We start from the raw sequence: 13,089 nt of genomic DNA, 5'->3' as shown, positions 1-13,089 counted from the left end.
GAGTTTGTTCTCATGGAAGTTCAGGTACTTGAAACACAGCAAGTTGGCATAGTAGGGGGCACAGGTGGTACATCGGCCGGTCGTCTCATTCATTCAACCCATGGCACCTGAGTCTGTCCCGTGACCTTCTGCCAGCGAGCGTTCGACACTTCACGTGGCCTTAAAGTGCACTTAGCCTGGCACAAGCGCTGTGGGGACGTCACTGCCACCTAGTGGCGAATGGCGGTTGTTGTTGCAGGTGCTTGGTGGATATTTACAGGTTTTGGGGACGGGGAGGGCTTCATCCAGCATTGGTCTGATTGCACGATCAGGTGAAATCGTAGGTATTGAAACCTTCTAGAAGCTAGCATGGCTGCACGGTAATTCTAACTCTGAAGAATTTGACAAAAGCCACTGTTTTATAGAATGTACTAATGTGTAAATAAAGGAGATTGCCATCACATATTTGTTTTTTTGTTCAAGCAATTTGTTTGTCTACTATATGGACCCGTTTTTTTGTTATTGGTGAACATGAATGTTAATGATAATTATGATGCGAATTACATCTCAAAACGTGGAACATTGCTGAACTTATTCCAACATCAACGAAAGGGACGAGAACCCAGTAGTGAAACGACACGAACAAGAACACGGGTATGGAGGTAAAGGTCGCACGTTAACGATAATGTGGAGAGAGAGTCACAGTGTATCCTAGTTCAAGGGGAGTGTGGGATGGTGTTCGCCTGCACTGGCAGCTTTGAGCCAGTTGTATAAATGTCACATTGCTACGGCAAAGACCAGCCTCTCCATCGGACAACCGCACTTGACTTGTTTGTTCATTTCATCAGAAAATTAAGTTTCGGATTAATGGCTCATTTATAGGGGATGAAATATTAGTCTAGTGAAACACTACAATTGGTAGCCCAGTAGTGTGACCCAATTGGAAGCAAAGCTTTAGTTACGGCCCAGGGAACCGGTGGGGATAGAATCGGCGGGAGTGCCAATTTCTCAGAGTAACGATAGACTAATGGCTTCATCTATAATCTGGTGGTGACGGAGTGTAATGAATGTGGAGACCTGTCCCTGGCAAGTCATTATCATGCCTGGCAGCCTCTGCTCTGGGATCATCTGCTGCGTTCAAATCCATCAGAGAACCACTTGACCAAACAGCATCGTCTGAAGCTGTTTGTGTTTTTTTGCCACTGCACACAAGAATAAAATGTTATGCTGTGTAATGATGCTAACGTTTGTTGTACTACAAATAGAGTAAATGTAATATTCCACAAACTGTCTCCTGCCCTTGTATATTACATTAATTAGAATAAAAGAACCAAAAAATGTGTGCGCTTAAGTAAAAAAACGGGCATTGTGAGAATTCGGTGTTGAGTTTTTATTCAGAAATATATATTGGATTCTACAGTAGGTATTCCTTTTCGCTATGAAAGGTGTATGCATTTCAAGATGTATTTTATATTAAGATGACAAGCGAGGCAGAAAGAAAGAAGGAAAGGAAATCGGTACATTTGCATCCTCTCCAGACTGTCTACTGGGATGGCTGTATCCTTGTTGGGTGTCCATAGGGTGTTATCATGTTGCCAAGCAGAGCTTTGTGGTGTGTGGTCATGACAACCGACTGGGGTGATGTTTCCTCCACATCCAAGTCTGAATGACTTTTCACAGGCCTGCAACATTTAATATTCAGCCATGACATTGTGGTAGAGAATGCACCTCAGTATACATTTTTTTCTCTGCTGCCTCTTATATTTATTTCATAATACACCCATATGAAATTCCAACCAACAACAGAAATGCATTAATATTGTAAATAGCTTCAATTAAAATGTTACAGATGTTGAATTTGCATTTCTTGTATTATTCACACATGTGATAAAATTTGAGGGCTGTATCTCTTTAAAATGTATCATCTGTCATTGTTTAACAAACATTCTCCCTCAAACTGATTGTTTGTTATGCTACAAGGTGATGTACATGGCATACTAATTCTCTATACTTTTAAAGATCTCCATCTGCATTACATTTACAACCATAGTATTCCTCTGAATTTCATTGGAATTCGAAATGAAATCACTTCGGAGCAAAACAGAATGTTCCGTAATTTGAAAATAAATTCAGTAATGGGTCATACTAACAAGACCTATAATTACGGTATTTCGAAATAGCCCCATATGGAAACTGGTTGCAAAATATCACAATGCACCAAATATGAAACCATGTATCACTGTTATCATTGGTGTTTTTAAGAGATGTAGTTTTTTTGGTAATAGAAGTGTTATAAAATGAAATAAGCATTACCTCAAGGAGTTTTTTTGAATTAATAGAAAACTGTATGGTAAGAAAGTAATATTGGACCTTGGGGTACCACAGATTCCGAGTAAAGGCATAATGAATGTCAAATTGACCATAAACATGCATCACGAATTACAGTAATGCATATTTAGGATTCTTAATGTGAATTATCCTATGGTAAATGTGTACGCCTGTGAAATATCAAGGTAATATGAAACAAATTAATCAAAAGATATATTGCTCACTTGCTTAGCTATAGGTACGCGGATATAATAAACTGCCTACATTACTATGCAGATAGAAATGTCCTGTTTTTTTTATTATTATCTGCCCAATTAAAATTATTTAAAAACACAAAAACCAAGTGATCCTATATAGATAGCAAATTGTCTGCCAATGTCATGTTTATGCATAGAAAAACGTTGCTATCACTAATGTGGTCATTAAAATATGCAAAATATTTTTGTTTCCTCTGTAAGATTGAATAGGGCAATATTTTGACACAAAATCTGCACACAATAACAATTGCAAAATTTGCATTAAGGCATCTCGAACAGTGAATGCGATTTCATCGACTAATGCTGACAGAGCATTGGGCCCAGTGTTGGGACATTTTAATTTAAGCACACAATTTCGCCCTTTGTATTTCCTGTAGAGCACCCGAGTGCGTATTATTATTATTTAAAGGGGTAATGAAAACACAAGAGCTCAACTGTAAATCTCAGAAGATATTATCTTGGAACTTATTTTTTACTGATTACTAAGTGTGTGGAGCACATTCTCCGAAAACAATAATATATTTTCTTGGGTGGAAGCAGAAATTGCGATGAGCGCGGGGGTCCCAAGCTCGAAGATTTTCTTTAAGTATCATTGCAAGCGCATACAGACTTTCACAAAGACAAATGGAATGCTCTCATTGTTTTCACAGACTCCGTTTTTGAAAATGTGGAGAGAGAAACAATTTCACCCGAAATTTTGCAATGTTCGAATCATGAAAGTTAATAGTAGCTCGTGTGCAATGTTGATATTACCATTCAATCAGTAACAAAAATACGGCTGGAGTATCATCGGAGTGAGTTTTAAAGTGGTCATGGTAGAGGTCATTGTCATTAATTCATGATTATCCCTCAATCTATTTACAAATAAAGCGGAATGGAAATAACTTTGTTCGGCTCGTAAAGAGGATCTGACCATATTAAGTATTTGTAAAGGATTTTACAGACATACACGTGTATGGTTATCCTTTTGGGAGGCGGGGCAGGGGGTGCATTGGGTCAGTGGCGCAGTGGATGAAACATTGCACGACAAACGTTGGCATCTGAATGCGATTCCCAGCATTGGCGAACATGAGCGGTGTGCGATATCTGAACCGGACCCCCTTAACCAACCCTCGCTGATCAAGGGTGGTGAAGTGTGGTCAATAACAACAGTTACAATTTGCCACTAAAGTGGCGGTGACGTCACCACAGCGCCTATGCCAGGCTAGGTGCACTTTTAGGTTATCATGTTAAGTGCCGAAGGCTCGCTGACAGGAGGTCATGGGACAGACTCATGTGTTATGGGTTAACTGCTTGAGATAACTGGCAAATACACCAACTACTGTGCCAACGAATGTGTTTTTAGCTGCCCGGCGCTCCACCCGTTGTTGTGAGGATTGCTACTCTGTCCTCATAACAACAAGTGCAGCGCCATTTCAATCATGGGGTATGTATCGTCATATAATCCCTATAACCAACACGATATGGGAAAGTTTTCATCGACATGTAAATTATTTTTACTGTTATTATTTTCTCCAGCACTCTACATGGTATTATGTACTTTATCATCGAAGGAATGTATGCACAACACACTCTTTTATTGATGCTGAGTATGACTTCATGGCTTAAGATGGTCAAAGCTCTATATAGGGAAAATTATACAAAGGCAATAATAACGCTTTTATTCACAGAACGTGCTAAATGTGTCCACCACTGTTCCTGATACACAACTCGAGACGAGATACCCAGCCAGCAAGCACATGGTAAATGGTATCAGGGGTAGCGGTGTTACGTACGTCAATAATGCACTGCCGCAAATGTTCAACACTCTGAATTGTGTCCGTGTTTACCAGCGCCTTCAAGTGACCCCAGCGATAAAAATTCAGTGGTGTGGCTTCTTGCTGGTCATTCCACAGGCCCTCGACGTCCTATCCAATGATTCCAGACTTATGGGACACCCTGTGCAGCACACTTTCTCACGTCCATGCAAATAAATCAGCATTTGATATCGTGATTATTAAGATTAGTAAGACTAGGTTAAATCTTCAGCACACATCTCGTTGGGAGTCGGTCGTGGTTCAGGAAAGGTCGCTTGTGAAAATAGATTTCCTATAAAAGCATTCTTGTTATTTGTACAGATAACATCCTTTGTTCATGTAATGCATTTCAGTTGTTGTTCTCAAAGCAAAAGAAAAACATAAATCGTTGCAATAAGTTTCACTTTCAACAACACTGCAGCAATGGAATGGTATTAATTCCTTACATCATTTTGAAGCTCTACTCCTAAGTACTAGCTTGCTTGTGAATCCTTTTTTACTTCAAGTGGAATGACACTGGCCTCCTCATTGCAATTCAGGCATTGATCTACTGTGAAACTGTCCCTGTTGTGGTCAGTGACATTGATTTCTGGCTTAGAGGCCCAGTGCCGCAGTTTGTGGCTTAACATCTGGTGAGAAGCAGAATGTTAGCACCATCACCCCTGACTCCCAAAACTCAGCTTCATCATCGATTCTCTCACGCACATTCATTATTCCATGTTGCTAACTCCACTGCTCTGCATTTCATTGAGCACACGGTTGCATAGTTTCCTTTTGGAAGAATTTTTATCAGCCCTGAAAATATAATTACATTTAGTGGTGCAAGTTGTATTCATAATTGATTTTTTTTGTCATTTTGTATTTATAATACAGAAGTCAAAATAAACTGCGAACTTTAAATTCCATAAAATATAACGTATTGTTGTTTTCTTACAGATTTTCACACCATGAATGTAGGTGCAATGAGTCGCAAAAGGATATAATATAAAATTGTTAGGTTGTATTATTGTGCAATACATGATAAGATGGATGCTAGCCGCAATATTGATTCATTTCCTCTTCACTGCTAATTCAAATCCACATGGCATTGTATGAGTTTGTACGTTTTATACTAACCAGTGACAAAAATAACGAAGATAATATCTACAGAAATGCGTGTACCAGGCAAGAAATAGGATGCTTATTATTTTTTCGCCATTAATTGTGAATTGCAATATATTGCTGCACCTCCTCCGGTACATAAGCCAGCGCTGCTCTTACAGAAGTGACATAATCACATCACACGTCTGCAAATTACTTGCAGTATGGTGATGCCTTTGCCCTGAAGCAGACAACAAGAACATGGTGGAAATAAAACTCGTGTCGCCCGTGTTTCACAAAACAAGATGCAGCATGCCTTCTGGTTTGACCTGCAGCAATACGAGTTCCTAGGTGTCGCCAATGCATGAAATGAATCATGTGAGAACTACAGTGGTAATTGACACGGTCTTGGATGATATAAATCTGCAGTACGTATAGTGCTTCGACCTTTTTCAAGAATAAGGAAAGCTTGATATTCATCTATATTTTATGCTTATATTATGTGCCTTTACTTCCCCTCCCACTATCATGCTTAGCAATACAGTGCTCGTAATAGTCTCTCATTTTAGAACATTTTAAGCGAGATATAGACTGGGTTTATTTCCTCGGTGCAAATTATTATTTTGGGAGGATATTGAATGTGGTCTATTGATCATAGATGTATGTGTGACTCGTCGTGAGAATGGTAGAGATTAAATAAGAATGCATTTTGTAATTTGAACAAATAGGAATGATAAAATATACATTCCAAAAGTGAAATATAAAAATATTCATTTCTCTTGAAAACCGACGTCTTGCTAATAATTGAAAATCATTTTTGGAGGAAATGAAACATTGATTCGAGCAAAACTCTTTTTATAATGTTTGTTATATTGTTTTTGTTATGCATGCAGTCATCTTTGTAAATATGAAAACGACGAACATGCGATTTGCATGGGTTTAGATACGTTATTTGTAAATGCATGTTAAACAACTAATTAATTAGCCCGACATAATGCCTTAAGCGCGTTTCGTCTGTAATGTAGATAATCCATTGCTATAATTTGACTAAATACGGTACTTATTTGGCTTCATGTTCTTACACACAAACAACACACTCTAAATCCATTCGTGTATTTGTATTAAAATAGCCATCAAGAAACCATATACTGTTTTTTTTTTTTACCTTACAGAAGTAAACTATGCAAAAATGTTGTACTAAAACCCACAATATATATTTGAGTCGTCATTAAATGTAATTATAAAGGTCGACGAAATAACTAAATGCATTTTTATATTGCAGATGCATCCATAGCGCAATCCATTCCATGATCAAATATTTTTTATGTAATATTATAAATGTATAAAGCTCCGGACACATTACTTTTTAGATGCTATTTTCCAAACCCGAATACTGATTCAGTGAATATTTAATTCACGGCGTGTGTATTTACGAGCTTTGATTAAGTGCGACCAGTTCTGATAAAGAAGACATGAGCTTCTCATTATACACGTGCTTTGTTGAGGCAGTAATGGGTGTTTTAGATCACGAACAGAAGACCATTTGTATCCAGTGGTTAAACTGCACTGCTCCTTTCAGGTTAACATTTACATTGTTGCCGCAAGAATGTAATAATGTAGGATATGCTGTGACGAACAATTATTTGTGTTATGAATACAGTATTTGCACTTGTTCGTGACTGTTTTGACAAATTACTGCACTTTTTAAAAATGACGTGTTTTTTCTCATTACGGTGATTTTAGTTTACAGAACCTTGAAACACATGCCGTTTCCAAGTACGTATTACAAATTCAGCAGGGTGTAATTGTGGGGCATTGGCTATCACAGCGCTTTAAATCTGGTGCCCTGAGTTTGATTTCTAGACACGGTTATAATCAGTGGTGAGCGCTGGGTACCCCCACTACACCAACCCGTACTGACCAGCATGGTGAAATATGGTCACAACCCACCATGACTGATATCGTGAGGAGAGGCCTTCATCCAGCAATGAATTGACAGAGGGATTTCAATTGTTATTGTCGGTCAAATATTGTGAGGAAATGTGTTTACCTCGTGTATCTCTTCACTCAGTTATTAGCATGTCATTAGCCGGTTACATGAATGCTTAATTCATAAAGGTCACCCTTGGAAAATAACCAATTATCAGTTCACAGGGCGGTCAATGGCGACACGCCACACGTTGGTTGCACAGTTATGAAATCTCTGTAATTGGAGAGATTAAAACGCTTCAAATGAATCAGATGCATAAGCTCTAATTACATGCAGTTTCACAGCTGTTTTAGCAATTACGCGAGCGGTATGATTTTGTGTATCTTTTTTAGTTATTTTTTTGCACGATCAAAATAAATTATTCTATGAAAATCACACGATATTTTTTTCCCGAGTTCAAGATTTATTTAGTAAAAAAAATGTACAGCCTTTTTTTTCCCACTGTCGACGAAAGCCGATAAATAATCGGAAAATGTTATGTCCAATTAATATCACAACAACTATTGCATATTTAAAGTAAATGTTGCGACCATTAATTATGACAAATATCTTGCGTGCTTCGTCAAGTTAAATGTAGAGGCCTAACGTTGAGGGATAGAAACACTTAAAATCTGTATTGCTAAAACATTTGTATCGGTCCAACATATGATCCTTATGGCACCGAGGCAATTAAATATTTTATTTCTGGGACACTATATTTTTTCCAGGGGTGTACTGAACTCCGCGACTGGGGTACCAATGAATGCGAAATCAGTGCTACTCCAAGATGTCGAAACGCAGCGAGGACGATTGCGCTGAAACCCTGAACGCTCGGTACGCACCGTAGTAGGTGCATCGTAGTGTACAGCTCGTCGAGATGAGTCGATTGCCGCATCGCCGACCATCAACAGACTAAAAATGACTGCATCACGGACATTGTGCGAGAGCCGGGGTCCTATGTTACCCCGGTTACCGCCATAAGGTTCATATGACTTACAGAATTTTGAATTTCATACTTGTTTCTTATGGGTGCACCATGAGTCTGACTCAGAATCAGATACAATGACCTGACTTACTATATATTAATTAGACTGTGAGCCGATTAAAATCGGATGCTAATTTGATCTTCACAGATTAATTCAACACATAGATTGTTTTGCCAGCTTGTTATGCAGTCATTAGCTTCCAATCCCAATCAACAAAATCAGGATTTTATTTCACTGGTATGCATGAAAATGGATCAAAACAATCGTGAATCAATTTCAGCTCTTAATTAGTCAGGTCATGAGCAGATGTGATATTATAAGTTCCAATCAGATGTGAACCGTATAAACCTCAGTGTTAACTTTTTTTGTAATTAAAATTGTAATGTACAGCAGTCTTTTTAGTGACTAATCTGGAAATTAAGCAATACTTGTACGTGATCACACCTTTAATATCCAGTTTTGAAAATGTATTCAACTCCTCTTATCTAAACTTTGCTCCAAGGCGTACTGCCCTTCTGTCGAACGTGCAGAGTATTCGGGTTTTAGACTTCTGATACTTGCTGACTAAGTGTATAATTAGTTGGATCACAAAAACCCTTGATAAATAAACACTTAGGTTATGTTACGTGACCTTGAGCTCATGTTTAAGCCGAACAAAGAGGCCACTGGTACATGTGTAAACGCTTCTCAGAATGACATGGCTGTAACATTTGGTCATCTCCCATTTTTACGTAGGCGCTGCCAAACCGGCTTAAATGTGGACATCATTATTTTAGACATGTGTTTAAGATACCTGACCACCGCACCAAATGTCTTCCAACCTTGGCCACCATCAGGCATTTGAAATTAGTTAATTCAGTAAAAATGACAGCGCTGAGTATTACAATTGGCAACGAATGTCTAATCAATTCAAATGTTTCCAGCAATTTATTATTGCTGATATTTTTCTTCTTCTAAATTTAAATGGCTGAAATGTCTGGGGAAGCGCTGTACTGAGAATGATTTGTTACCGTTGTATAATTCCAGATGGAGAAAATGATTTGGCTGCGAAATTGCAGAAGAATAATTAATACAATTTAATCCTTTCTGATCCAATTAAAAAGTAAATTCTGCTGTCCAATTTGGTGACACATATCATTTATTTAATGGTTTACAAGCGTCAAGGTCTAATTCAGTTGGCAAATTTATAGGATGACCTCGTGATAATAAACCATGCTTATAATAGTTCCCCATTTATAATGAATGTACCTGCAGGAAAGCATTCTCTCGTGTGGATTTCTACCTCCATACCAGCCATCGCATGACGTTAGCCACCCCGCAAATTGCAATCGTACACACTGCAAAACCATCAATCATCGTCCATTTTTACAATGTACTTTATAGAGCACAATGTACTGCAGCGTGAATACTGTACACATGTACCTGTGTGTGATGATTTAATTTAGCATTTGACAAGGAGACCTGTGGAAACACAAATGTACACATACGTGGCAATGCGTTAATGCTTTCACGTGTTCCTTCAAAGACTCAGTTCAAATTGTCATTGAACATGTTTTAGCGAACAGGGTCCTGGTACAGTGAACTTTGTTCCAGGTTTACAAGTGGTTCGTCATAACAACCTGTACGTTTCAGGTTTATTGTTTAGGTTCACTTATTACTTTGCTCACTTTCTTCTTGGTTCACGGCGTGCTCGTTTGAGTCATACCATTAATAATGCCCTCTGGGATCACTGTGTTATAAACCCAGTCCACCGTCATTTAAATTGTATAACCTGTATGCAAAATGTCCCCATGGAATAAATTATACAACTTTGAAACAATGCACCTGTTTCTAAACCGGCGCATAGTTTGATTGAACTTTTACTAAATATGATCCATAAAAACAAATTAATATTTTGTAATGCGCTTTAAGGGATAAAAACATCAACCAACATTTTGGGTGTGATATACTTAATTATTGCAGAATCAACTGTCGCTCAGATATACAAATTTGAGCTTACTTTTAAACTTTGAAGTTGAACAAATATTAGTTTTGTATTTTTCAAACATATTTTTGGCAGTTACATCAATATCATTTTGGTCAGATGATAGACACAATTCATTTAGAAAACATGTGCATGATAAAGTATAGGTAAATATTTAATTGAGTCAACAGATCTGCATTTGAAACACCTCTATTTTATTTGTAAGTGCAGCTATTCTGTACATACTTTCTATATTACTCTATGCAAACACAAACACAACTTATCCGTGCAGTAATAGATTGTATCATCAACCCGTTGAACCTTTTCAAAGGCCGTCAATAACGATTGTTTTTTCTAATTATTTGATTGATTTACAATAAGACAGCCATGTGCAGTGAAACTCCACTTAAATATTAATGTGGATGCCGCACATTTGAACTCTCGGTGCTTTGTTCAAAAAGCACAAACTGTATTCTTGTCCAAACGAGCAGTGGATTGTGGGGCTTATTTTCTTCATGCATGGCCCATAGTCAGTAGTAGAACATCTACACCACTGTAATGTAAGGTATACGATTCCCACGGATGACCACGTACGGTGTGAAAGAAGTTCAACATACATACATATCACTCATCGATGATGTTAGCCGTGGCAGGGAACCTCGGGTCGCCGGGCTCAAAGCGCAGTGCGTGAACCGCTGCACCACCGCTAGGTTATGGAATTTTCAAATATATTACAAAATACCCACTGTAGTATTTCTATAAAACTGGAGCTAAAACATCAACTATTTTATTCGTTTTTAAGGATGTTTGTGATATGCATTATGCAACATTTGTAGTTGTGAGGTGAGCGGTGGAGGAGTGGTTAACTCATTGAACATGGTGCCAACAGTTTGAGTCACAGCCAATGGTTGTTGATATCAGTGGCCAGTGACATCTCAAACCAACCGGTCTTGGGCTCCCCATCGGCCAACCCGTACTGACCAGCGTAGTGTAGCATGGTAATACAACTACCACGATCGACACGATGTAGGGAGGTCTTTATTCAGCAGTGGATAGAAAATGGCTGCTGTTTGATGACAATTCATTTCATTTGCTCCCTTTACAAGTGATGTCCTTCACAAGTTTCTCTGCATGGGAGTAATGTAAAAACAAGCACGGCAAACGAGTTACGTTTGGAGAAAGAAAAAAACACGGCAGGTGTCGTATTTTGAATGTAATTTGTGTTCACAAAAAACAGGACACGACCAACACAACCATAAAGCACGACGGGCTGTGTGTAATTATAAACGAAACTATTTTTTGACTTTACCAGGTAGGCCTACTGGGCTATGTAAATATTTTTCAGAAGCGACCTGGTCACAAATGATAGCTCAACAAAGTGACTTATCACGTGGCAATGTGTAGCAGCCAAAAACTATAAACGCATATTTCTAAATGTGGAGGGATCTGGAGAAAGATCCACGTGACGACGGGCAGAGAGACATACAAACTCCAAGTATAGAACAGGCATCAGGGTCGGGATCGAGCCCACTACCTCCTCCATACCAGGCGAGGTAGCTCACATCTCACCACTGCGGCGCCTCAATGTGTGGGTGTGTGTGTTGTTGCTTTGCAGCTGGAACTACGTACATCTTTGGCCGTGGCGGTGGCCTCATCTCGTACACGTGGCCGCCCAACGACCGGCCGAGCACACGCGCGGACAGGCTCGCCGTGGGCTTCAGCACGCGGACCTGGGACGCAGTGCTCGTGAGGGTGGATAGCGCCGCCACGCTCGGAGACTTCATACAACTCCACATCGTAAGTGCTGTTCATATGTATGTTGAACGTTTTTCGCACCGTACATAACCTAATCGGAGGATAGATTTGATTAAGCAGGGTGATTGCTTGCCGAAGTTTAGCCATTTATAACGGAGTTGGACCAAACACTCTTTTGTAGGATCACAGAGTTTGGGCAGTGGTGTGCCTCAGTTCAATAAACTATAAATATAGGAACAATTTTTTATCTTACCAGGTAAGGCTCACTGAGCTATATAGCTCTTTTTCATCAGCGACCTGGCCATAAATTATATCTTAAAGTGGATTATCTTGTGGAAATTGACAGCAGTCAATTACTCTTAACGCATGTTTTAAAATTTAGAGCTAAGAGAAAAATCCATGTGAGCACAGGGAGAACACGCAAACTCCAAGTTTACAGGTGTCAGGGTGGCGATCGAACCCACGACCTCCTGCATACTAGGAAAGAGAGTTAACATCTCACGGCCTTTCTGGCCACCTTTCCCACTTGTTTTGGTTTCCTCCCCATACCTCTCTGCAGAAACTGCGTGTTACGAATTCTGCAGCGCTTTGTCTGTATGTCTGTTGAACTTCTTCCGAACCGTATGTAGCCAACAGCATAAATCGGAAATGCAATTCGTATAAATTATGCATTTTAAATATACAACTTTCTTTTTCATCTTTTGTTAGGGTTACACATCAAATTTAATCTTAGTACTTTCTACATGCAGTTTTATAGATGTGTAGTGACTGTGAATGTCACTGTGTGGTGCCGGCCTTGCGAGGCCACGGCAGATAATATGTTGTAATTATGTGCAGCCCGGCTACTGGGTGTAATACCAGCCCTAGCGGGGCTTGGGTGAGCGCTGGTTAGCGCAGAAGCACCACGTACAGTGTGTGGTGCGGGCTCCCGGTGAGGGAGCGAGAGAGAGCATCAGCCAGCCAGGGTTACCTTGGG

The 13,089-nt window shown here is 39.3% G+C and overlaps 1 protein-coding gene across 1 annotated transcript in view; it reads left to right on the top strand.

Annotated features, from left to right (window-relative positions):
- LOC133347154 (neurexin-1-like) overlaps nt 1–13,089 on the top strand; it is a 281,972-nt gene that overhangs the window by 207,811 nt on the left and 61,072 nt on the right. Inside the window, 1 exon segment of the mRNA XM_061559187.1 lies at nt 11,974–12,155. Within this exon segment, the coding sequence (XP_061415171.1) occupies nt 11,974–12,155 (182 nt within the window).

Source organism: Lethenteron reissneri, chromosome 25 (genome assembly GCF_015708825.2).
Source record: "Lethenteron reissneri isolate LAM-NWPU_2019-01 chromosome 25, ASM1570882v1, whole genome shotgun sequence".
Taxonomy (NCBI): Eukaryota; Metazoa; Chordata; class Hyperoartia; order Petromyzontiformes; family Petromyzontidae; genus Lethenteron; species Lethenteron reissneri.
Note: the sequence above shows the minus strand (reverse complement) of the source record. Positions and strands in the feature narration are given on the sequence as shown.